At 52.7% G+C, this 26,664-nt stretch overlaps 1 protein-coding gene across 4 annotated transcripts in view; it reads right to left on the minus strand.

Annotated features, from left to right (window-relative positions):
* The window catches only part of DYRK1A (dual specificity tyrosine phosphorylation regulated kinase 1A), a 1,390,196-nt gene that overhangs the window by 477,704 nt on the left and 885,828 nt on the right, over positions 1 to 26,664 (minus strand). For all 4 annotated transcript variants that reach the window (XM_069636083.1, XM_069636082.1, XM_069636084.1 and 1 more), the window contains one exon: positions 16,330 to 16,616. In XM_069636083.1, coding sequence (XP_069492184.1) covers positions 16,330 to 16,616 — 287 coding nt within the window. The remainder of the gene's footprint in view (positions 1 to 16,329; positions 16,617 to 26,664) is intronic.

A 26,664-nucleotide genomic window follows, 5' to 3' on the forward strand; every position in this document is an offset into this window, starting at 1 on the left:
CCAATCCTTATACCTCAACCTTTCAGAAACCAAGCATGAAGTTTGAGGGATCTGACCGCTAGATGGAGAACCTGATCCCCCCCCCCCCCCTCCCCCTCCCGTGAGAGCAGATCGTCTCGGTAGGGAAGACGACGTGGAGGGCAGATGGACAAGTCGAGAAGGTCCGGGTACCACGTCCTCTGGGCCCATGCCGGAGCAATGAGGATCACCCTGGAACCGAACCTTCGTAACCTCCACAGCACTTGCGGAATGACGGGAACTGGAGGAAACGCATACACCAGTGGGAATGATCATTCCACCACGAACGCATCTCCTAAGGCTCCTCTTGGAGGAAATTCCCGCGAGCAGAACCTTTCGCGCTTCCGGTTGACAATGGAGGCGAAGAGATCCATTTGAGGGGTCCCCCAAAGGGCAAAGATCTCCGGGACAACCTCCTGAGCCAAATCCCACTCGTGAGAGATAGCGCTCTGCCTGCTCAGAGCATCCACCGTCTCGTTTTCGTCTCCCGCCAGATGAACTGCCGAGATCAAAACTTCCTGCTGGATTGCCCAAGACCAGAGCTGCATCGCCTCCCTGCACAGAGGAAGTGACCCTGCGCCCCCCCCCCTTTTTGTTGAGGTAGTTCATGGCCACTGTTGTCCGTCAGGATCAGGACATTCTTTCCTCGCACAGTTGGCAGAAAAGCCTTCAGGGCAAGCCTGACGGCCCTCAACTCCAACAGATTGATATGGAGTCTGGACTCCGACGGAGACCAACGACCGCCGACTGTCAACTCGTTGGCATGAGCGCCCCATCCCGTGAGGGATGCGTCCGTCACGATAGTCACCTCCGGCCAGGGTAGCAAAAAAGGAGCCCCCTTAATCAGATTGCCTTTGACGGGCCACCACAGAAGGTCCTGGGCGACCAAGGACGGCACCTGAACAGTGTCCGACATCCTGCCGGAGGACTGAGATCACTGGAGCTTGAGTGCCCATTGCAAAGATCTCATCCGCAACCTGGCCTCTGGCACCAGAGCAATGCAGGATGCCATGAGGCCGAGCAATCTCAAGAACTTGAACGCTGGGAGACTCTGGGCAAGCTGAAACTTGTGCACCATCTGCAGAATGTGAGAGGAAAACACTGCCCCAGGGACGTGTCGAGCACTGCTCCGATATACTGGAGCCTTTGAGTTGGCGTCAAGTGGGACTTCTTTAAGTTGAGGGAGAAGCCCAGCTTGTGGAGGGAGTGACAGATGATCCAGGACTTGCTTGGGAGAGCGCACCCTGATCAACCAATCGTCCAGGTAGGGGTAGACGTGAATCCCCCCCTTTCCTGAGATGCGCTGCCACCACTACCATGAGCTTGGTGAAGACCCTCGGGGAGGAGGTCAATCCGAAAGGCAGGACCCGAAACTGAAAGGGCGAGTCGCCAACCGCGAACCTCAGGTACTTCTTGTGCTTTGTATGGATCGGCACATGAAAATAAGCATCCTTGAGGTCGAGAGACACCAACCAGTCCTGAAGTTGAAGGGCCTGGAGGATTTCAGAAAGAGTAACCATCTTGAACTTGTCCTTCCGGAGGAGTTTGTACAAACCGCGCAAGTCCATGATGGGTGTCGATCCCCAGTCTTTCTTGGAAATCAAAAAATAAGGGGAATACCATCCCCTGTTCCTCTCCGCTACAGGCACCAGTTCTATGGCGCTTGTCTCCAGCAGGGCTTGAACCTCCTGCACAAGGAGCGGATCCGGACTCTGCGACGAGAGATTCCCCGGTGGATTGTCGCGAGGCCTCTGCCGAAAGGGAAGACAGTAGCCGTGGGCTATGATCTCTAGAACCCACACATCTGAAGTAATGGCACGCCATTCGACAAGATGCTGCGCCAGCCTTCCACCAACCGGCGAACCATGGGACATGGCCTCATGACTGAGATGAAGCTGCTGCGGCGTGCCGGAGGGCAAAGAGGCAACTACCCGAGCAACCTTGGCACCTCGAGTACCCTGCTTTCCACCTCTGGCACTGCTACGGTGGCCCCTTTGACTGGCAGCTCCTCTCGCTTTACCAAAGGATGAGTAATAACGAAAGGAACCTCCCTTCCATTGCTGTCCCCTAGGACGAAAAGGCGGAGGTTGGCGAACTGCAGCGCCCAACGACGTCAATGCAGCTTTGGAGGTCTGCAACCTCTCGAGGCTCGTCAGCCTTGCTGCCAAAATATTTTCACCGTCAAAGGGCAGGTTGAGGAGCCGGGCCTGCACATCAGGAGCAAACCCCGGCTTCCGCAACCACGCCAACCTGCGTATTACGGTGCTCGTCACCATGGACCGGCTGACGCAATCTCCCATGTCCAAACCCAACTGAACTGCCTCACACATGGCTTCCTTGCCATTCTGGACCATAGCAAGAAAACCATCCCGTTCAGGAATATGTTCAGCTGCTAAAAAACAGTTCCAGAGTGCGCGCGTGAAACGTGACAAGGCACATAAGGAGTTGGCCGTCTGAAGAACCATACCCCCTGAAGAAAACACTTTCTTCGTCCAACCATCAACACGCTTGTCGTCCCCATCAGGAGGTATGGTAGGATACGACGCCTGTTTTGCTGGGGCCGTAGCCGCCTGCACCACCAAACTCTCCCAAGTGGGGTGCTTGGTCAAGTAGCAGGAGTCGCTACTGGCTGGGCAGTATTTTTGCGGCAAAGACTTGCCCACTGCCAGGAGACTCTCCGGAGCAGTCTAAGCCGCCACCCTCCTCTGTAGAGCCATATGGAATGGCAGTACCGAGTCAGTTGGTGGACCTTGGTCGAGGATATCCGTGAGGTCATCCTGAAGAAAATCCCCTGGGGGAGCAGACCACCCCAAGTACTCGGTGACCCTAGACAGAAGGCAGCGGTACGAGGAGTCGGCATGGGTGCCAGGCTCAGGCCTACAAAACTCCACCTCCGGAGAGGTGTCCAGACCACTGGCATCGTACAGGGACTGACACAGGTCCTCAATATGGCTATGACCCGAGAGAATCTCATCTGGCACCGTATCAGGAACCATGCCATCATCAGAGCCCTCATCCACCTCCGAAATGTACTCAAGATGGCGGAAAGTGGGCACAGAATGGGGAACAAAGCCATGCTTGGCCTTGGACAGAGCCTTTCTAGGGGGTTCCACCGTGCCCTGGAGTACCCCCGTCGAAACAGCCTCGAAAGGCATCGAGTGAATCAGCATTGACGCCGAACGCGGCGCTGACAGCATCAACGGCGTCGACAAAGGCCTCAATGGCAGAGCCCCGAGCGTGTCCCTCCACATCCTGGGCACCAATGGCGTCGATGACTTCCTTGGAGGCGGAGCCTCGAGAGAGTCCCTCGATTACCTCGGCACCACAAGCGTCGACGTCTTCCTCGAAGACGTCACAGGCTCACACGGTCTCGAGCGCGTCGAGGACCGGGACCTGCAACAGGCAGGACTAGAACGATTCCCCTTGTCCGAGTGGGACCGTTCCCACGAATCGTGCCGACCACCCGAGCCCAAAGGCGTACAAGCGGTGCCTCTAGTCTGATCGCGACTGACCCCACTCGGAGGCGCGGACAGACCAGTGCCCTGCAATTCGAGAATCGCTAGCATTTTCTTACTGAAGGAAGCCCATTCCTCCGGCGTCGCATGCTTGGTGGGATAAGCGACCCGCCGACGGGCAGAGTCCTCGAATGTGGACGGGGAAGGCGATCAATGACGGCGCTTCCAGGAGTGCCTCGAAGAGGAGTGGTGGGACCCACTCTGGGACCGAAACCACTGACTTCCGACAACGATGCAGAGAGTTGCCGCTCGTATCGTCCGTCGAAAGCCCCGTGGACCCAGGCTTCCGGGGCTTGGATACCTTACCGGCCGACAGGTTCTTCTTGCGCTCCCGCCTAGGCTTTGGACGTAAGCGACTGGCAGTCGACACAATCATCTGTGTCATGGCCCTCCCCGAGGCACCAGAGGCAGGCATCATGTGAGACAGTCACCGACATCTTGGACACGCAGTCCCCGCACTTCTTGAAGCCCGGACGCGGGGTGGAAGAAGAGGTAGACATCTCGAAGGACTTACTTCACAAACAGGTTCGAAGAACCGAAAGAACAAACTCCAAAGAGTCGAGGCGCACCGAGAACTCTGAAGCGAAAACATTCTCGGAAAAAACGGAACTGAGACTAGAGGCGTCATGAGTCCTACTTGTAACATCCACTGACGTCGGCGGAGGTCCTCGAGGGCGGCATATCTACGTCATCGACACAGAAAGATTTTCCGAAGCAGCACAGCCGTGGCGATTACTGTCATAGATATGGAATACGTCGGAGAACCCAATCCCCTTGAAAACAGGTTTCTTAGAACCACCTGTCCGAATGCTGTGCCTGACCTAAAAGCATCTCCAAACAGTAGTGTTTACAGAAAGGCGAATGGGTGGCCCAGGTAGACGCCCTGCCGATGACCTGCCACAGGACATGCTGTTGGAACGCAATGGCTGTGGCCTTGGCCCGGACCGCGTGGGCAAGTAAGTTAAATGGCACTTGTTTGTGCTGCCCCTCATGGTCCTCCTTGATGGGCGTGACCAGCCACCCTTCTATGGAGCTGACTTGTGGAAGTCCTTGGTCCTGTCCAGGTAGTATTTCAGTGCGTGTCTTGACATCCAGACGGTGTCATACCCTCGGAGGCTCGTCCTTGGGGACAGTGAATGAAAGCGGGTAAGACTATTTCCTGTTTGAGATGGAAGGAGGTGACCTTGGGTAGAAATGCAGGGTGCATCCGCAGGACAACCTTGTCCTTGTGAAAGGTGGTGTAGGGCTCTGAAACCACCAGAGCCTGATCTCTCTGACTGTGCAAGCAGAAGTGAGGCCCACAAGCAGAGCTGTATTTATGGTGACCAGCCGGATGTCTGCGGACGCCATTGGCACAAAAGGTTTGTGCACCAAGGCACCCAACACAACATTAAGGTCCCACACAGGGTGTGGTTTCTTTATAGGTGGGTAAAGCCTGTGGAGGCCCGCCAGATGTTGCTTGACCACCGGGTTGGAGAAGAGGCCCTCCTCTGAATTCCTATATGCACTATGGCTGCCATATATGTGCGGCATATATCCACCTGCACGCTGGAGTGGACGAGGTGTGCCGAAAAGGAGAGCACATCGTCCAAGGTGTACTTAAGAGGGCCCAATGACCGAATCTAGACTATTTACTTTTATATTTGCTCCTAGTAGCCTTGCTTCTAGCCCCTTGGATGATCTCCAAGTTAGCCTGAGAGAGACTCAAGTGTTTCAGCGTGACCTGCTCAGGAACCACGCTGCAAGGGCTAGTTTGTGAGGAGCCTGCTGGGCCAGGAGCAGATCTGGGCCCAGCGGTTGGTTGAATGGGTAGTATGTCTGCTAGGCTGAGCAGGTCGAGGAACCACGGTCTCGCCGGCCTCTAAGCAGCTATCAATATGATGCAGAGGTGACTGGATTCCTTTATCTTGCATATCACCCTGTGGACCAGGCATGTGTGGGGGGGCATATGCCATGTCGTTCCATTGTATCTGGAATGCGTCGCCCAGGGCGCCGGATCCCTGCCCCTAACAAGGAGATTCCTGTTCCGGGAGGCAAACAGATCCACCTGGGGGTGACCCCACCTGAGGAAGATCTCCTTCAGTACCCGGTCGTTCAATTACCACTCGTAATTGTCTGCCCCCAGTCTACTGAGCCTGTCCGCCTCCAGGTTGGACTCTACCAGGAGGTGGACGGCTGCAAGGTAGATGCTCGAGCACCCACTCCCACATGCTGACTCCTAGGTTGCACAGTGGAGGGGATCTGGTTCCTCTGCTTCTTGACATAGTACATGCTGCTGGAGTTGTCCATCTGGATAAGAACTGACTTGCCCTCTATAAGAGAAAGAAAGGCAGAGAGACAGCCATATGGCCTTCAATTCCAGCCAATTGATTTGGTACTCCTGCCGAGTCCAGACTCCATGGATGCTGTGGCTGTCCACAGTGTCTCCCAAGCCCTCTAGTGAGGAGTCTGTAGTAACTGTGACCAGAGGGTCCAGATGCCGGAAGGGCTTGCCCTGCCGCAGGTTGCAGTCCATGGAACAGCACCTGAGGTACGAGTGGAGAAAGGGAGGAATGCTGCCTAGTTCCGCTTGGGAGCCCTTCTGATTCCATGAGTCTGTGAAGTGCAGCTGTTATCTCTTCATCTGGAGTCTTGTGTGGGGTACGGCCAACAGGCCCGCTGCCATTATACCCAATAGGTGTTGGTACCACCAGGCTGAGGTCACTGCCCTAGTGAGGAAGTGAGAAGTGGCTCTCTTGATGGCTGTGATCTTGTCTTCCGAGGAAAAGACTCGGAGCCTCAGATGAGGCCCAGGAAAATCAGGGTCTGCGTGGGTTGCAGCTGAGCCTTCTTGCGATTCATAGTGAACCCCAGGTCGTGGAATGTGTTCAGTGCGGAGGCGGTATGGTGAACCGCTTCCGGAGATGTGGCCCGGACGAGCCAGTCATCAAGGTATGGGTAGACATGGTAGCTATGGGTCCTGAGGAGGGCTGCCGCTGCATTCATTAACCTGGGTGCCGAGTTGAGGCCAAAGGGTAGCACCTTGTATTGGAAATGGCAGTCCATGATCCTGCACTGCAGTAAGTAACGATGCAGCTTCCAAATCGGGACATGTAGATCCGCGTCCTTCAGATACAGAAAACATCCAGTCTCCCCTGTCCAGTGTTTCTTCAATTATTGCTGGCATAACCATCTTGAATTTTTGCAGAGGAAGGGAGAGATTGAGGGTGGAAAGGTCCACACAACTCTCAGGCCCGCCTGGTTCTTATTCCGTATGGCGAAAATCCTGTAATAAAAGCCCAATCCTCGCTGGTAGATTGGGACTTCTTCCACAGCCTGGCTCTCGAAGAGCGACTGGATCTCTGCCAACAGGGTTGCTATCCCAATCTGTGGGAGAGGAAGGGACTGGTAGGCGGTACCCCGTGGAGACTACAGATAGGATCCCGGGGTCCGAAAATTTCTGGTGCCAAAAAAGCATGTGAAAGCCAAGCCTGCCCACCCACCGGAGACATGCGTCATGCCTTCTTTGACTCAGAGGCTGTTGCAGAGGAGGGAGATTGGAAAAAACCCTTGCCCATCGCCCCCTGTTTTGTTTCCTCTAGTGCCGACTCCCCAAACGCTGGTCCTTTTTTAACAGAGCGTTGAGGTGAATGGGTGTACGCCGTGGCCTTCCTAGGAATAGATAAACACTTGTTTGTGAGCTGCTGTTCTTTTTATCCAATTCTTCATCTGTGGTGGCGTGAAAGAGGTCACTACCTTCGAATGGAAGGTCCAATATGCGTTCCTGGACGTCAGGGTTAAATTTAGCAGCCTGGAGCCAGTGGTATCGATGTGGGTCGTGGTGGACTCCATAATGCCCTGGGTTACCAGCCTGGCTTCGCATGAGCCGGCCTTGAAGAGCGCTCCAGGAGGAAGTCTACTATTTCCCGCCAGAGCCTTTGGTTAACAACTGACAGCATAGCTTCCACGTTGGCTTGACGCAGGTGCGAGGAGGAGAGGAGCTTTTGCCCGTACGCCTCCAAGATCTTATCCTCCTTGCCTAGAAGAGGACGACAGGCTTGGAATACAGGGACGCTGCAGCGATCACAGAAGAGTGTGGTTGAGGATGCGCCGAAAGTAAGAGTATCGCCCTCCATCCGAAAGCAAGAGTATCGCCCTCCACCTGCCTATACTTGGCGTTGAGGCGCCTATTGACAGGTTGAGCAGACTCTGGCTTGAGCCACCCCTTCTTGGCCAGGGCAACTACGTCTTTCTGCATTGGGATCTCTGGGGTGAGGACTTCTGCCAAGACCCCCCCGACCACCCCTCGGGCTGCTCCACCTCAGACTGAGGAAGGCCCCAATATTCTGCCAAAACTGCAAGGCGTTCGTGGAAGGCCCTGGCTGAATATGGCGTGTTGGGGTCCTCCTCCTCATCAGTGTTCACCAGCGTGGTGGGAGGGTCCAGAGAGGGTGGTGGTGTGCTGGGCGCCGTAAGCTACGGTGTGGAGACCTTAGCCGGTGGCTGCTGAGGAACTGCCTGTACTGTGGAAGGCAAGGGAGCCGGAATTGGAGGAGCCAGCTGGTGCAGCAGGGGCTGCGCTGGGGCCTGTGGCGTCCGAGCCATAGGATGAATGACTATGGGTGTTGGTGGAGTAACCAGAGGGAGAATTTCCTTGATAGTATCCTGAAGCATGGCTCCCATCTGGGGTGTTCGCATCAGCGCTAGGAACCTTTCAAAGAACTTGTCTTCGGAGGCTGAAGAGGGGCAGGTGATATTGGAGTTGCTGGCGGCTGCCGAGACCGGGGCACACTCTGCCTGGGGTGCAGGGGAATCCTGCCCTGCGCTGCTCATGGATAAGCTGTAGGCCACGTACCTGGTTGACACAAGTCCCACCTTGTAACTCTATCCTCTACCCGTGCCGTTCCTAGGGGAGGTATCGGACGAGTGGCCATCTTATTTGGCGCAGTGGCCATTTTGTTGAGCTGCACACCACATGCTGAAGACATGGTGCCCGTCTCACTGGACCCAGTCTGGTCCAAGACATTTGGTGTTGGAACATAAGGCCTATCCTGCAAATCAGAACAGGGCCTGGAAGGCTTATTGCCCTTGGCAGAGCTGCCGGTAGTGCTGCGTGAAGGGCCCCCACGTTCATGATGCTGCTACTAGGGCGTTGCCCCTCGGGAGTAACCCCGGTAAAAGAACCTTGCAGTCCCTCATCACTGACACCAGAGGGATCCAGAGACCACTCGGCTATGAGGTCGGTAGCTGGACTAATCTAGCTACGTGTGCTGGTGTGAGAACACGATAAGTTCTCCCGCTCGGGTGCTTCGATGGAAAGGAATCGCCCTTGCGGGGTGCGATGGTAAACAGCGGTCTTGTCTTAGGCCTTGAACGATGTTTGACAAAATCCTTTAAGTCCTCTGGAGGCGATCCTTCTAACAGCTCCCTCCACCTGGCTAGCCTGTCCTTCAGTGCGTTGCACGCGGTACAACCTTCCCAGCCGTGGTTGGGGCCAAGGTAGCAGAGGCAAAGGGCATGGGGGTCGGATGTATGATATGATATATGATCGTTTATTTATATAGCGCCTATACACAATGTGTTTCAAGGCAAGGGAGGGAACAAGGAAAAATACAACCACATTCTTACAGGCCATGAACAGTAAGGATGTGAAATTAACTATCGTTCTCGGCCTGACGACATTTCAGATAGTGCAAGAGCTAAGACATAGATAAGGAAGAGAGGGTTGAGAGTGGGAAGGAAATGGAAACAGACGGGCGACTACCGTACTAGGCCTGACGACATTTCTAGTAGAGCCGGAGAAAAACAAAAAGGTGAGGGAGAGGGGTGCAGAAAGGGAGGGGAGGAACAAAACAAGCGACTATCATACTAGACCTGACGACAGCAGAAGAGTCCCACGCAGGCTGGGCACCTGCTAAATCCTGATGAAGTCGACATGCGCCAGGGAGGACCAAGGCGTCGGAGGACCAAGTACCCGATTGCAAAAGGACAAAAAAGTTAGAAGAAAGTATCTGTGGTATTATATGGCCGAAGCCAAACCCATGAGCGCTGGTGACTCAGCCCGTTCCCGTTGACTCGGAAAGGGGGACTGTGGAGTGGCGCTGGTGGGCGGAATCAGGGGAGCGCATGCTCCCAGGGCCGCGCCCCCAGCGTGCCTCGAAATTTAAAGGGGGAAGAAGATTTATCTGGTGAAAAAGGTTGCGTCTCCCGTCCCTCGCAAGGTACGCCCATACAGTATGGAGGAAAGGGGACGGGACGTAAGAGTTAAACAGTTACAGGTAAGTAAGTGTTCCTTCTCCAGCATGGGGTCTGGCATGGAGTCACATGCTCATAAATAAATACATAGCAGTACATACATACACAACCACGGGAGGTGGCAAGGCTCAATTGAAGCAATTACTCTTACCTCCTCACCAGGCACACCTTCAAGCGAACAGGTTGCATAGCACTGCTTGGCCGACTCTGGACTCCTCCCTGAAATCCCTGTCAACGTAGTAGAACTTCATGAAGGTGTGTGTAGACCTCCACATAGCAGTCTTGCAGATGTCCAGCAGGGGCACACCAGACAAGAAGGCTGTCGTAGCAGCTATCGCTCTGGTAGAATGGGCTCTCGGACAGCCAGGCAGCCGTTGCTTTGCCAACCGGTGACGAGTGATGCAGCCGGAGACCCAACTGGAGATGGAAGCCTTGGACAAGGCCTTTTCGATCGTTCACAGGACCAAAAGATATCCAAAAGCTGAACAATCTTCCAGAAACCCTTTGTGCAGTCACAAAATTACAGCGCTCAAGCCACATCGAGTGAGTGCAGAGTCCCTTCAGCCGGCGACCAAGGCGTCGGGAAAAAAACACGTTACACCAAGGGCTCATTGAGATGAAATTCCGACAGAACCTTGGGCATGAAGGAGGGGTGCGTCTGAGAACCACCCTCATCTCATTGAAAGTCAAGTAAGGCTGCTTGCAGGACAGGGCCTGGATCTCACCTACTCTCCTGGCAGAGGTGATGGCCACAAGGAAATCTGTCTTCCAGACAGGAACTTGAGCAGAGCCTGATGCATCAGCTCTAATGGGGCCCCCATGAGCATAGTCAGCACCACGTTGCATTACTATGCCGAGGAAGGCACCTTCACCAACGTGAACGAATGGAACAGTTCTTTGATGAGCTCCTTCACTAGACGTGCAACCACAGAAGACCGTCCCAGAGACCTGGTGTAGCAGGAGATAGCCGCCAGATGCACCGTGATGGAGGCGTGTGCCAGCCCCGACTTAGTAAACGACAAGTACCGAAGGAACTGGGAGGCCGGGACCCTCAGAGCGTTAATCTCCTGCGACTGGTACCCCAAGTCACGAAACACTTCCATTTGTGTCCGCAGCAATTCAGAGTCGACGATGCCCTGGCAAGGAGATTCCCTGCAGTCCGCAGGCAGCTTGTAACCACCGAACTAATGCTGCAGAAGCCAGGCCTTCAGGTTCAGCAATCCTGGTGGTGGTGCAGGATTGTACCTCCTTCCCTGGCGAGCAGATCCGCGACCATTGGTAGCTTGACTTGAGGGGATGCCAACACGCTGAGAAGGTCCGGGCACCAAAGTTGCCTCGGCCACGCTGGCGCAACAAGGGTCCTACTGCACCAGCCCTGGCCGAGTTGACACTCCTAGTAGCAGCAGAAAAACGAGCGTGTAAAGGTAAAGGCCTTCCCAAGGGAAGGAGAAAGCGTCCCCCATGCTCCCCGGCTGGGGAAACCTGCTGGCGAATCTCGGGCACTTGGTGTTCGCCGCCATTGCAAACAGATCGATCTGGTGACGGCCCTACTTGAGGAAGAGGTTGTCCATTTGATACTGCCGAAGATCCCACTCGTGGCAAGAGCACAGCTCCCTGCTGAGCGAGTCGGCTACTGTTTTAGAATCCCGCAAAGTGGCAAGGAACGACGAACATCCCCTGGGCGACTGCCCCAACTACTGCGCCTCTGGAAAGCGCTGGGGATCTGGTGCTCCCAATGCTTCCGGATAAAAAACATTGTGGTGTTATTGTCCGTGAAGACCCTCACCACTTTGCCTTTGAAGGACGGAAGAAATTACTTGAGGGCTCAAAACACAGCCCGTAGTTGTGACAGTCTGCTGGTATGGAGGGCTCTGGAAATCTGCGCAAGGCGATGTTCGAGCATAAGCACTACCACTGCATCGCTCGACGGAACTAGTCGAGCATGTTCTTGTCTTTGAAGCTTCCAGATACCTGGATCCAACGGGATTCCAGGAATTCCTGTAGCAGTCACATCCGCAACCTGCAGAGCCGGACCAGGTAGATACATGACAACATGCTGAGCAGCGACTTGATGGTCCTCACTGTGGCAATCCTCATTGCTAACAGCCATTGCACCTTGCAAAAAATGGCCGCTATCCTCTCCTCCAACGGAGCCGCCAGGCAGGGTCCTGCGCTGAGCCTGGACCCCAGGACCAGCACGTTCTGTGATGGGGTCAAGCAGGATTTGGCATAGTTCGAGAATCCCAGATCCGTCAGCAGCCAGACAGTCCTCTGTGATCGACGGCAATGTCCTTAGACTTTGAGCCAGTCGAAGTATGGGTACACATGAATTCCCTGTAGTTGCAGATGGGCAGCCACCGCAGCCAGGCACTTAGTAAAGACTCTGGGCGCCGACTTCAGTCCGAAAGAGAGCCTTGAACTGGTAGTGCTTCCCTTGTATGATGAAGCACAGGAACTTGCAAAGTTTTACGTGAATGGGTATGTGGAAGTACGCGTCCTCCAGATCCAATGACGACAGAAAGTCTCCCTCCTTTAGTTGGCCGAGCACGTGTCCATTCTGAATTTCTGGGACTTGATCGAGTCGATCGAGAATGGGCCTTCAGCCCGGGTCATCTTTCTTACCAAAAGTATCTTGAGTAAACTCGAGAGCCCCGGAGTTGCTTCGTCGGAACCAGCTCTATCGCCCCATTTCTTAACATGGCCTGAACCTCCAGCAGCAGCTGAGGGATGTGCTGTTCCTGTCGGGCCACCAGTGGTATTTGCAGACACTATCAGAAACTCCAGATTGTGTCCTTGGGCGAGAAAAACCAGAGCCCATTGATCGGTGGAGAAGCTTTCACACACGCTGATGAATTTCGCCAGCTGGCCTCCCACCAGGGTTTAGGGGTGGGGGCCTGATGTCCTGGCCAGTTCAATCCTGGTTGGAGGCCGGCGCGCCGTCCTGGGAGAATCGACAAGGGCCACCTCTGAAGGCCTTGGAACAACGCATGTAGGCTTCCTGGGTCGTGGAACAGGAGGGTTGGCAGTAAAAGTATGACCCACCTCCGAAACCCTTTGAATACCTACCGACTTCCATCCTGAAGGACGAAAGGACGAAAGGACGGACATTGCTGTTGCAGTGTGACCAGGGCACGGGCCATCTCTGTGTCAGTCTTGATGGCCTGAAGAGATTAATGGACGGCCATGCCGAAAAGATTGTCTCAAACGGGATGTGCAGGACCCTCGTCTGGACCTCTTGTCTGAAGTTGGTGGCCTTCAGCCAGCTACGACAACAGAGGCAAACCCTGTATCCCATATGGCGGAAGCCCGTGTCCGCAACATACAGGGCCACGGTGATGGCATGGTCCAACGCCACCTCGCCTTCCTGAGGGATCTCCATTGCCTCTACCCGCTTTTCCTTTGGGAGGAAATCCAAAATCTGAGCCATCTTGTACCATAGCTCCCAGTCATACCTAGCCCAGATCGCTATGCTGTTGGCCGTCTTGACCATCGTCGTCGCTGAGTAAATGACCGTCCGTCCCACAGCATCCAATTTCTTCCCCTTGCCTTCCGGAGGATCGAGGTTGACGGCTGGTTGGACAACTTCTTCCTAGCCAAGACCGAATCTGGAACTGGTTGTGACCCCAGGCATTTGGGTGTAGATTCTAATAAGAAATCAGCAATAACAAAAGCCACACCCACGTCACCAACAACCTCGCTCTCCACGTGTTCACACCCATCACTTCCCCATGCACCTGTCCCCTACTCGTTATCGTTTACAAATCTATTTACATGTGCGTGCTCACCCGAAACACGTCTGTCACGGGGTTCCAACACCGGCCTGCACTCTCCTTGGAGCTGTGCCCTGCTTCAAAGAGCAGAGAGGACTTCTCTTAAAATGGCTCCTGCTAAACCACCCAGAACGAGTATTTCAGGACCGGTCGCTGTAGGTGGCTGTGGCTCTTTGTGGAGAAGCAGTCTGGAAGCCTTCGCAAATATAGGAGCACTAGGATCACGGTGGGGTCACCAATTGAAGTGACGCCCCTGAACACTCACCAGAGAGAATACAACCCGCTAGGGAAGAAAGGCACAAGTCGAACTTGTAAGGATACCAAGTCTAATCTCAGACAACGTTGAGCGCAACAGCAAATAACTCTGCTGCAAAGAACGTTCTGAGCAAAAAGGGTACAAGCAGAGGCTTAAGAGGAGACACGTCGTCATTTTGCTTAACACCATCCAATAAAATCCTGTGTGCCTACAGAGGATCAGCCTGCCCGATAGGGGATGCCAGGTCATTGGTTCCAGCCCAGTCCGTCCATCTTCCATCACATGGGCGCTGCAGAGATGATACTCTTTTCACCGATGAAGGTCAAAGAACAAATTACACTCCTAACACAACGCTGTTTCTTCATTATACTGTGCACCTGCCAGGCTTTAAGACTGGCATAATGAGGTTCTGGGGCACTCTAACCTCCACACATACATTTCACTCACTCCCTTCCGCACCATCGGGCTTCAAGGTCTCCACCCTCGTTTTGAACTATAATTTATCCCTCCCAGCACCTTGCAATACAAATCATAATTGTAGCTTAAAGACATGCAATGTCCGTTCTCTTTGAACCTTCAGGACTTGTTACTTTAGGGTTAGTGGTCGAAGGTCACCTGGTGACATGGAATTCAGGGATCTCGGGGCTTAGTTATATGGGCTATAACTCGTGGTCGCCTGGGGGTGGGCCGGGTCAAGCTTTGGCCAGTGTGATATCTGGTGTGACATGCACACCAGGTGCCGGTCTACGATTGCAGCCTTGTTGGGCACATTCCTTTTGGGTAGAAAAACATCTTTGCAACACTGTTAGAACAATGAATGAGCTTTATGGCAGTTGGGGGTGTGGTTTGTCCTCATGGAAGCTTAGGCATAGATGGAGCGGTCCCGCGCCTCACAATTAGGGTCTAGTGCATGAAATGCTGCATTCGCCACGCAGGCCTCGTCTCCTTACTATGGTTACTAATGGCTATACAGAATGCACTAACATCTATACAAAATGGAAGTCTTGCTCGTGCCTTGAGCTACGCTATGTGGGTTGATTATATTGGGATGGGGGGGTTCTACCACCGTCCTCCCTCCCGCTGGCCGATGCTAGTGCTTTGAATGCAACTCACCATACTAGCGTTCAAGGGGTGCGACAGGTGTCGCACCCTTTCCCAATAGATGCTAATTCCATGCTTTCTACCTGTGGTATATAGTGAGAATGAGGCTTTTGAAACCTGTCTTTTCATTAATATTTTCAGGTGGGGTATATTTGCAGTGTTTTGTGACATGGTAAAAGAAACCAGACAAATATATAGGGAATACAGAGGCCTTCATGGTTCTCAGTTGACCCGGGAAGGGTCAGTGCTGATTTTCAGATCTTTAATTGGGCAAGTGTATGTTTTCTTGACTTATTTGTTTCACTTGTACATCCATTTGGTGCAATCGTTCTAAATTGTAAACTTTTATCTCCTTGTCTTTATTACACAAATATCCCTAATTTTTTTTAACTGTAATGTCGGGAAGAATATTTCTGTTGACAGACTGGGGCATTTTGGCCAACAACAAAAAAAGGTTCAGTAACATCTCTCCCAATTCATAGGGGTTCATTTTGTCAACATAGTAAAGTTGGAGGGCAGAAATTGTAACCTATGTTTTGAAATTACAAGCACATCTCTGCCACAGGCACACTTCCCACTGAGTCATCTTACTTGCTTTATAACCTTGGCCTGTAAACTGAAAAAAGTTCTTTGCTGCAGGCACACTACTTCCCAAGCTATTTGCCTCAGGGTTTGGAACTTACTGGGATCCCTGGAACATTTATATTAATTCACCCAATTATATTTTTGGATTGGGAAACGTAACCTGTAACTGTCAGATTTCTTACACAGATAAGCAAATCAGTAAGCACCTAAACAAAATACCACTTTCCAACTTCATAAACGATTGTTCCACTTCAATGGAATTCAATTGCAAAATAAAGGGGAGCTGAGAGACGCATCCAGAACAGACTTTCACTTCAGCTCACACCTCCCAAGCAGATCAGATGAATCTGTCCAGCCCATGAAGGGCAGGGAATTTGTTTGCACTTTCACACCTCTTCTATGCCTGTACTAAAAAAATAAAAATAAAGTGACAGCAGCATTTGTTTAATGAACATTTTAAAGGGATAAACAGAACATGCCTGAATGATTCGAAGCATGCAAACAAAGCAGCACTTAATGTATTTTGTGGGGAAAACTGATCAGCTTCGAATGATCATGAAGTAGTCGTTTTAACCCGAATACCTCATTTTCAGCTGGGAATTTGGGTGAAAAGTTAATTGAAGCCGAATTTCGGTACACCCCCAATATGAACAAATTCCAAAAATGGCACACAAGATGGTTAGAAATCATTAATGGTACAGTGCGTCGACAGTCCACTTCCATGGATGAAATGTTTTAAGAAAATGAACTTGCACATTAATGCAGCCATTTCAAATACAAAGATTAACAAATAAAATGTTTAAGATTCATTTACCTTGAAAAATTTACTACGCAACGTATATAAACTTACCCTTTGTCCAAGTTGGCAAGAGCTGCCAAAGTCAACAATCTTGATAGCACTGCGCTTGGGGTTACATAGGAGTATGTTCTCAGGTTTCAGGTCACAGTGAATGATACTAAGTTCCGGAGTTGCAAGGAAAAGCAGTGCAGTACACATTTGCTGTGCAAATTTCCGTGTCAGGTTGAGTGAGACACCACGGAAATTGGTGTTGCGCAATAGGTCGTACAGGTTGTAGGAGAGCATTTCAAACACTAAACAGAGATGGTTTCGGAACATAAAGTGACGCTTCAAGTGTACTGAAAGAAGATGGAAAATAAAGTTAGTAAAACAGTTGTGCTTATATACAGCATACAAGATAAACCTTAAGGAATGACGCACAAAAATAGGTGGTAGTCTTTTGTATTAGTTACACAGTACATTATCAGCACATTTTCTCCTAGGTCAAAAATTATACATTGAAAGTACTCTCAATTAATTCAGCATTCCGGGTATCCACACACATTTGCTGCTAACCTACTGAGCATCACAAAGTTCACTTTCTATTTTGCAGACTGTTAAATGTTCTTCCAAAAATTACCCTCAAGTCTGAAGTAGTTTAGGGGAGAGAGAAATGTAAATAGCAGAGAATGAGCAGTTAAAAGCAGTTGAACTGTTGCTATTTAACAACGAAAATCCTAACCTGTAGCTCTGGAGCAGAGTCCAATTACATTTTGTCCTGCTGGATTACAAATGACAACTGATGAGTTGTAAAACCAGAGCTCAGAGGTATATGTCTGTGTCTCATGAGTGATCACACGATCTGCAGGGTACAGCACATACTCTGTCCTGTGCAAGGAAACTAACAAAGCTGGTGAAGGCTTCCTTGGTGGCCTTTTATTAAGTTGATGGATTTCAGCTTCACGGTACTCCAGGAAGGAGACTGCAAGCCACCCTAAACTAAACTTCAGTGCAGGTTCCCACAGGAAGCCATTGCTCCTAGAGCGTAAAGGTCAAAGATTTACAACATTTTGCTAAGCCCACACACGAGTTAAAAGCTAAATAAAATGGCTAAAATTGGATACTAAAGGTTTAAATGTGCATTTAGAGAGCGGGCCTCATGGTTAACCCTACCTCACTCGGTAGCCTTATTGGCTAGAAATTAGGCCCAAATGTCCTTGGGTCTGCAAGGTGAAGTCACATTGGAGATCCAAGTTTGCTTTCTCTCACTGGTACAGAACATATCTTTCAACCATTCAGGATGTAGTCCCAGGCTTGGATCTCCAGTGCCCCAATATACATTGCAATGTGTGGGCATGGCCAGAACATGTGTAACAAGTCAGCTGGGGAGGGGGCCCCCACACTTTAGACCAGCATCATTCACTTCAGAAGAAAATGCATCTTTCCTCGCTGTGGTATAATGTAGGTGATTCTGGATCGTAAAAATTGAATAAGCCTATATCTAGCACATAAGGATACCTCCTTAGTAAGGAGGCAACATCTCCACTGTTCATCAGAAATTCTGTGACATACATCGTGCTCCCATTCGCGGTCTACATCGTTCCTAGTGGCCTGGTGTTCTTGCGACAAGTTATATAGTTTGGAGACCACCCTTCCAGATTCCCCTATAATGACCATCGCTTCTATACAAGGATGTGCTTCGGTCTCCTGGGAAAGTTAAGGCCATCAAAATGGGCATTTTACCCTATTTATTCATGAAGTCTTCTAGGGGGAAAAAAACGTAAACCCAGGGATGGATCACCTATTAATAATTTCCCTTCACTATCCCATGTAGCGCGTATATCTCCATCAGTGGTAGGAGCAATATCTGAGAAATTCCATAATGGAGCCCCCATGCTATAGGGAACTCTAATGTTCAATCTACGGAATAATCTGGATCATCGTTTACAGTTGTCCAGATCAGATCAAAGGTGCAGGAGTCTATATGTGTATCACTAAAAATGACAGATTTTAAAATCGTGTGGTGCTGCATTTGACCTTTTGAGCAGTAAATGCACCATTGGCAGAAGAGTGTTGTACCAGTATACATCAAACTGCGATTGAGCTACAAGAAAGCATAATTCAAAGACGGGAGCTGCTGTCCAACCCTTATCAGGGTTCAACCACCTTATCCCAGATGAATCTAGCTGAACCTGTCGCCATGAAAACTTTGAAGAAAGGGACGGTAGCATATTAAAGAATGCTATCCTGGGCCAGACAGGAATATTTGTAAAATAATTTGATAGTTTGGTAAGGACCTTAATTTTCAATAAAGAGAGGCAACCATACATGGAAATGGGGAGCTTAGACCATGCATTCAGTTTTACTGTTAAACGAGAGATACCGCACAGTTCTCGGCGTATAAAGACAGAAGCATTCGAGACACTTTAACTCCCCCCAGATACACAAAGGTCACCGGGACCCATCTGAACCCCTCCAAGTCAGAAACAGAATTGGCTGCCGTTAGCTGGAATAGTTCGGACTTAGTTTTGTTAACTCTGTATACAGAATGTCTAGCAAAGGCATATACATCCTCCATCATAGGGCACAAATTAGTCTCTTGGTTGCGGATCTATATCAACATGTCATCCGCATATAATGATAAAACTTGAGGAAGTCAGAAAATACGAATACCCTGATGACAAATAATGGAGATACGGGGCACCTCCTGACATGTCCCCCTTACCCGAACTAATACCCAAGAACAAAGTATCATTAATATGAACCTTAGCCGTAGGGTAGAAAGCCGGACACAGTCAAAAACAAATATGTACAAAACCAAAACGCTTAAGCACTGAAGACATATTGCCATGAAATTGTTATAAACCTTTATTCAGCATAAGCCATCGGGCAGAAAATACAAAACACCAATTGAAACAGCTGCAGTCAAAGTACAAAACTAAAAGTCACACGGTACAATAATATAAACATTGTCCTTCAGCTAAATATGAGCTTAACGGTTTAGCTAAAATCAATTAAAATTAGTGTTAAACCATGTAAAGCTTGTTCCTCTTATGCCAAGCCTGGCTAATGTACGAGGAGACAAAATAAGCAACATTCAAAATGTCAGCAGATTTACAGAAATGCATGTCTTCTCTAATAGTTTGAATCCCACAAGATTTAAACAATGGAATAAAATACTTCTTCTAAGATCTATGAGGCCAGTGCAATCGATTTCAGCAACACAGATTGGGCAACTTTTGCTCTGGGTCCTGTCCCAGCTGGCAGTGATGGACCTTAATGGCAGAGTGCCCAAACATAATCAGATGTGTAGTGATCGAGTACAGGGAGGAGCTATTACATCTACGTATTCCTCATAACCTGTAAGTATTTTACAGCTTAAATAGTTTGACCCGCTAGCAAACGCAGAACACAGTAAACTAGCTTTGTGCCTCCAGTACATCAAAAAAAGTTGTCTTGACTAATGGCTTAGTTGTCGAGGATATGGTCAAAGGATTTTCCCCAGAACTGATTTAGACCAAATACAGCCATTTTGTCACATGTGCTAACCATGGGACTTTGTAGATGGCCCCCAAAGAAATCACATTGGAGAAGGCGTCCCAGTACCTTCCGTAACCAGGTTACCCCCACACTTTTAGCCAGTAATAGACCAGCCTAATTTTAACTTATTCGCCAATGGGGTCAATTTCACATTCTACGGTTGGAGTGCTTTGGGGAAGGAGTAATACACTCTTGAGGAACTTGTTCTCTACCACTGTTCGAGGGACAGGCCTCACATGACCCCAAATGTCAGACCCATAGCTGGCAGAGGCCTTAGCTTGGGCATGGTAAACTTCCAGAACTGGCTCGAGTGCCCCTCCTCCATGGATAATGTAATATCTTTATGAAGGCCTTGCTTGTTTTTTTCCAAGATCGTCTTGGCATTTGAGGGTTGGCAAAACCAACTGTCATCAAAATGATAAGCTTATCACTGTAGTGACTAACTTTCGCCTACTAATCCATAGTCCCCATCCCTCCATACTGTATGGGGGCCCCTCGCTAGGGACAGGAAACAACCATTTGAACCAGAAAAAGGTCTATGCCCCTTAAAATTCATGCACGCAGGGGCGTGGCACCCAAAAGCATGCGCTCCTTGACTCCAGCGCCACACCTCAGTCCCCTTTGACGCAGTCAGATTAATCTGCTAGACTACCCATCTTATTATCTTATTAATGGGGGAAGGATGGAGGGAGGGATGGAGGAAAGGAGACTATGGACAAGGAGTACGTTAGACACTACAGTGAGTAACTTTATAATTACTCTAACGTCCCATCCCCTTTCTTCCATACTGCAGGGGCGATTACCACCGAATGATGCCCAAGACAGGTGCAATGCTTTGGATCCCAAGAAAACAGGCATGATTGATTACCTGAATGTAGCTTCAGATCTTGCACTGCTATACAGGCAGCAATGCAGCAATGCTTGCAGAAGGCTGATGAAGGGCAATTTAGATGCTCTGCTAATGGTTTGCCATGGCACATGCCTCTGCAAATCGACCGCCGTCGGTTTGGCCCTAACTGCATGAGCATGCATGTTTGGTGGATTGTCCTTTCTGCTGAGACTCATAGGCTTGGTCCCCTGGCTTCGAGCTGCCGAAAGTGACAAAGCGTTTGTCTTGCGAAACCCTTTGGTCCAGTCTAGATAGAAGGAACAAGTTACTTACCTGTAACTGTTGTTCTCCAGCATGGGTCTGGCATGGATTCACATGCTCATGAATATTCCCCGTCGTCAGGCTGGGAATCCTCGGTAAAGAAAAAACCAGTATCAGTTTCGTTTCTGATCTGTCTTTCGTAGTAATAACCAATCACTGGTCTCTGCGTCATACTGACCACAGCCAATGACTGCCCTCTACCTAAGCACCGCCTCTGGCAGCCATCTTCAGATTTGGAAGCACGTGAAGTGGCAGTATGACCAAGTGAAGAGCCGCAGAGGGGTAGGCGGGAGGGTTCGCATGTGAATCCATGCCAGACCCATGCTGGAGAACAACAGTTACAGGTAAGTAACTTGTTCCTTCTCCAGCATGGGGTCTGGCATGGATTCACATGCTCATGAATAAAGAATACATAGCAGTACACACATGCACAACCACGGGAGGTGGCAAAGGCTCAACATTAAGCATCACATCAACTCAACATTAAGCATCTTACCTCCTCACCAGGCTCACCTCAGGCGAACAGGTTGCGCAGCACTGCTTGGCCGACCCTGGACTCCTCCCTGGAATCCCGGTCGACGCAGTAGAATTTCGTGAAGGTGTGCGTCGACCTCCACGTAGCAGCCCTGCATATGTCCAGCAGGGGCACACCAGATAGGAACGCTGTGGTAGCTGCGATCGCTCTGGTGGAATGGGCTCTCGGACGGCCAGGCAGCGGTCGGTTTGCCAACAGGTGACAGCACATGATACAGCCGGAGAGCCATCTGGAGATGGAAGCCTTCGAGAGAGCCTTCCCCTGATTGACAGGTCCAAAGTTCACAAAGAGTTGTGACGTCTTCCGAAAACCCTTCGTGCGGTCCACGTAGAACTTCAGCGCTCTAGCTACATCCAGCGAGTGCAAAGTCCTCTCAGCCGGCGACGAAGGCGACGGGAAGAACACAGGTAACACCAAGGGTTCGTTGAGATGGAAGTCCGACGGTACCTTGGGCATGAAGGAGGGGTGCGTCCTGAGCACTACCCTCGTGTCGTGGAAAGTCAAGTACGGGGCCTTGCAGGAAAGGGCCTGGATCTCTCCCACTCGTCGTGCGGAGGTGATGGCCACAAGAAAAGCTGTTTTCCACGATAGAAACTTCAACGGGGCCGAGTGCAGAGGCTCGAACGGAGGTCCCATGAGCTTGGTCAGCACCACGTTGAGCTCCCACGCCGGGGCCGGAGCCTTCACCGGCGGGAACGATCTGAACAGTCCCTTCATGAACTCTTTCACCAGACGATGAGACCACAAGGACGTCCGCCCCGTGGTTCTGGTGTATCGGGAGATCGCAGCAAGATGAATCTTGATGGACGCGTGTGCCAGACCAGCTTTGGCCAGCGTCAGCAGGTACGGCAGTACTTGGGGAGCCGTAATCCGTAGAGGGTTAATCTTCTGTGCGTGGCACCAGACAGAGAACCTCTTCCATTTGTGTCCGTAGCATTTAAGAGTCGAGGACGCCCTGGCCTTTGCAAGAACCTCTCTGCAATCGGCCGGTATGTCGTATCCTCCAAACTCTAGCGCTGCAGGAGCCAGGCCTGCAAGTTCAGCGACTTCGGGTCGTGGTGGAGGATGGCGCCTCCTTCCCTGGAGAGTAGATCCGCGTCCGCCGGCAGCTTGATCGGCGGGGACGCTGACAAGTCCAGCAAGTCCGGGAACCATATCTGCCTCGGCCACGCAGGTGCGACGAGGATCATCCTGCACCGTGACCTCTTGAGCTGGTTGACGAGCCGGATTAGCAGAGGCAAGGGAGGGAACGCGTAGAGGAACAGGCCCTCCCAGGGGAACGAGAAAGCATCGCCCATGCTCCTCGTCTGGGGAAACCTGCTGGCGAACCTCCGGCACTTGGTGTTCGTCGCCGTCGCGAACAGGTCGATCTGGGGTGTGCCCCACCGTCGGAAGAGGCGATCCACCAGATCCTGCCGTAGTTCCCACTCGTGGCACGAGCGCAGCTCCCTGCTGAGTGAGTCGGCGATGGTGTTTTTTATCCCTGCCAGATGAAACGGCACCAGAAAAATCCCTTGGGCGACGGCCCAATGCCACAGGTCCTGCGCCTCCTTGGACAGCGCTGGGGACCTGGTTCCGCCCTGTTTCCTGATGTAAAACATGGTGGTGGTGTTGTCGGTGAAGATCCTCACCACCTTGCCCTTGAGGGACGGAAGGAAGGACCTGAGGGCCCAAAACACTGCACGGAGCTCCAGGACGTTGATATGCAGGGACTTCTCCGTCGGGAGCCAGAGTCCCCTTGCGTGCAGATTTTCGGTGTGCGCTCCCCACCCTTCCAGGGAGGCATCCGTGGTCACAGTCTCCTGGTGGGCTGGGGTCTGGAAGTCCATGCCCGCCGTCAGATGCGCGCGGGTGCCCCACCACCGTATCGCTCGTCGGAAACTCTCGTCGAGCTTGATCCTTTCCTCGAAGCTGCCCGTCGTCTGGATCCAGCGCGCATCCAGGAATTCTTGCAACGGGCGCATCCGGAGCCTGCACATGGGAATGAGGTAGATGCAGGAAGACATCATCCCGAGGAGGGACTTGATGGACCTCACTTTGGCCGCGTCGGCCACCAACATCCGTTGCACCTTGCCCAAGATGGTCCTGGTCCTCTCCTCCGACGGGGAGGCCAGAAGGGATACTGTGTCGAGCCTCGCTCCCAGAAACAGTGCGACTTGCGCGGGCACCAGGTGGGATTTGGCGTAGTTCACGGAGAATCCCAGGTCCGTGAGGAGTTGGACGGTCCTTGCCGTGTGGGCAACGGCGAGCTCCCTCGTCTTGGCGCGGATGAGCCAGTCGTCCAGGTAGGGGTAGACGTGAATCCCCTCGCGGCGCAGCTGCGCCGCCACCGGTGCGAGGCACTTGGTGAATACCCTGGGTGCCGACCGTAGTCCGAAGGGAAGGGCTTTGAACTGGTAATGACGCCCTTGGACCACGAACCTGAGGAATTTTCGGTGCCCCTTTAGGATGGGAATGTGGAAGTAGGCATCCTCCAAATCCAACGACGATAGGAAGTCTCCTTCCTCCAGCTGACCCAGGACGTGCTGGAGGGTGACCATCCGGAACTTCTGCGCCTTGATGAACTTGTTCAGACGTCGCAGGTCTAGGATGGGGCGCCATCCTCCCGTCTTCTTCTTCACGAGGAAGTACCGCGAGTAGACTCCGGAGCCCCGAAGCCTCTTTGGGACGAGTTCGATGGCGCCCTTTCTGAGCATCGCCTTTACCTCCAGGAGAAGTTGAGGGACGTGAAGTTCTTTCCTGGCCACGGGGGGGACGCGCGGGCACCTTCTTTGAAACTCGAGCGCGTGGCCCCGGGCCAGGGCGTCCAGCACCCAACGGTCGGTGGAGATGGACTCCCACACGCTGACGAAGCCCGCCAGCCGGCCTCCCACCGGGGTGCTTCGGTGGGGGCCCGACCCCACGGCCGGTTCAATCCTGCTTGGACGCGGCCTTGCCGCCTTGACCTCCTTGGCGACGACGGCGGGGTCCGCTAGACTTGCCTCGTCCTCTGTAGGCCTCTTGCGACGACGAGCGGGCCGCTTGACGGTAGGAAGCGAAACCGCCGCCGGAACCTTTGGAGGCGCCCTTGCCTCCGCCGCTCCGAAAGGGCGTCCGTCGTTGCTGCAGGACTCCAAGGGCCCGGGCCGTCTCAGTAACCGCCTTGATGGCCTGAAGGGAGTCGTCCACTGTCTTCCCAAACAGGTTGTTCCCGTCGAAGGGCATGTCCAGGACTCTGGTCTGGACGTCCTGCCGAAAGTCCGTAGCTTTGAGCCATCCACGACGTCGAAGGCAAACGCCGTTGCCCAGCTGGCGGAACCCAGTGTCGGCGATGTCCGTCGCCACGGTGATGGCGTGGTCCGAAGCCACCTCACCTTCCTGCAGGATCTCAAGGGCCTCCGCCCTCTTGTCGTCCGGCAGAAAATCCAGCAGGGGAGCTATCTTGTACCAGAGCTCCCTGTCGTAGCGGGCCACGATAGCCAAGGCGTTGGCCGCTTTAATCGTCGTCGCTGCCGACGAGATGACTCTACGTCCCATAGCATCCAATTTCTTTCCCTCGCCGTCCGGCGGGGAAGTCGATGTGGAGGCCGCACCCCCCCCGCTTTCTTCCTGGCTGCCGCGGAGACGACGGAGTCCGGGGTAGGCTGCGCCCGGAGGCATAGGGGGGCCGTGTCCGGGACCCGGTACTTTTTCTCGTACCGGTCTCTTCTAGCTGGCGTCGTGGAAGGGTTCTTGAGGAGGGAAAGGCCCTCATCCCAAATGTCGTCCAACAGAGGCACTGCGAGGACCGTCTTCCTCTTGGCCTCGCGCCGCTGATAAAGGAAGCCTTCCTTTTTCTTCTCCTCAGGGCAGAGTTGGAAAAGCTCGGAAGCCCTGGAGATCATGGAGTGGAAAGATCCGATCTCGTCGGGCGGAGAAGCCCTGGTGGGAGGCGACGACGGAAAATCCTCGTCGTATGCCTCGTCGTCCGTACCCGTCGCTGCCGTGTCAGTCCCCGTATCATCCCCTCGGGTGGACGGGGAGGAGGGCTGGACGGGGCGCGACGGTTGAAAAGGAGGTGGTGGATGGATCCTTCTTTTCTTGGTAGGGGGAACACCAGAAGGTCCCGGTTCTGGATCCCCCGACGGGAGAGGTTCCTCCGTCGGTAACGGTAGCCTCGTCCTTATCTCGGAGCATAAGGACTGTATGGCCAACAAAATGGCCGCCGAGTTGTCTTGCGGCGCTGGCAGAGGGGAATCCGACGGGCGAGCAGGGGCCCCGTCGGTATCCTCGACGATGTCGTCGTCGTTACCTGCGTCGGGGTCCATTCCGACGGGCTGGCCTTCTTCCACGCCTAGGCCGTGGCTTAAGACCTCGATCAGCTCCTCTTCTGAGGTTGAGGCCGAATCTACGACGACGCCCTGCCCCCCCTTCTTCCCCACGGAGGGTTTCACGGGGGTCCTATCGATGGGCACAAAGGAAGACTCCCTCCGAGGAGGCAGGGAGATTCTGGGCCCTGAGGTCGCCACCACTGGTGCAGCCACCACAGGCTGAGCCAGGGCCGCCGCGACCGTTTCGATAGAGGGCTTGGTCGGATGGATCAAGGCCTTCACCACCTTAGGTGCGCTCACCGCCTTATCCTTGAGGGAGGGGGCACTGCCACGCTCCTCCTCTGCCTTAGAGCTCGACCAGGGCCTCTCCAGGAGCTTCGCCGGGTGCTCGGCCTTCCTCTTACCCGACCCAGAGCGTTGGCTCGTGGTTGATGGTACCGGGGAGGGTGCGCCCTGCCTGGCGCCCGTAGAGCCCGACCGTTCGGCGCTCCCGGTGCCAGCGGACTCGCGGTGCTTGGCCTTATGTTGGGCCCCCGTCGCCGGGGCGCCCTCAAAGGTCTTAGAAGACCGCTCGGATTTCTTCTTCTTCTCGCCAGACGGGCTCTTACCCTCCAGCCAGTTGGCGAGACGTTGATGGCGGTCCTTCATGGTCCGTTCCGACATGTTGCCGCAAAACGCACAGTCCTTCTCCACGTGCGTCTTGTCCTCATGAAGGCAGTAAAGGCAGAAAGAGTGTTCGTCCTCCTTGAAGACGTTCTGCAGCTGGCATCCAGGGCAGACCCTGAACAGCTTTCCGGGCGTCGAGCTTCCCTTCTCCTGGGCCATCTCCGAGACCGGGCCTGAGAAGCTTCTGGAGTCCTCCGAAGTGTAGCTCGACGAAATCTTCACCCTTG

Source organism: Ambystoma mexicanum, chromosome 7p (genome assembly GCF_040938575.1).
Source record: "Ambystoma mexicanum isolate Mex_15411 chromosome 7p, UKY_AmexF1_1, whole genome shotgun sequence".
Lineage (NCBI taxonomy): Eukaryota > Metazoa > Chordata > Amphibia > Caudata > Ambystomatidae > Ambystoma > Ambystoma mexicanum.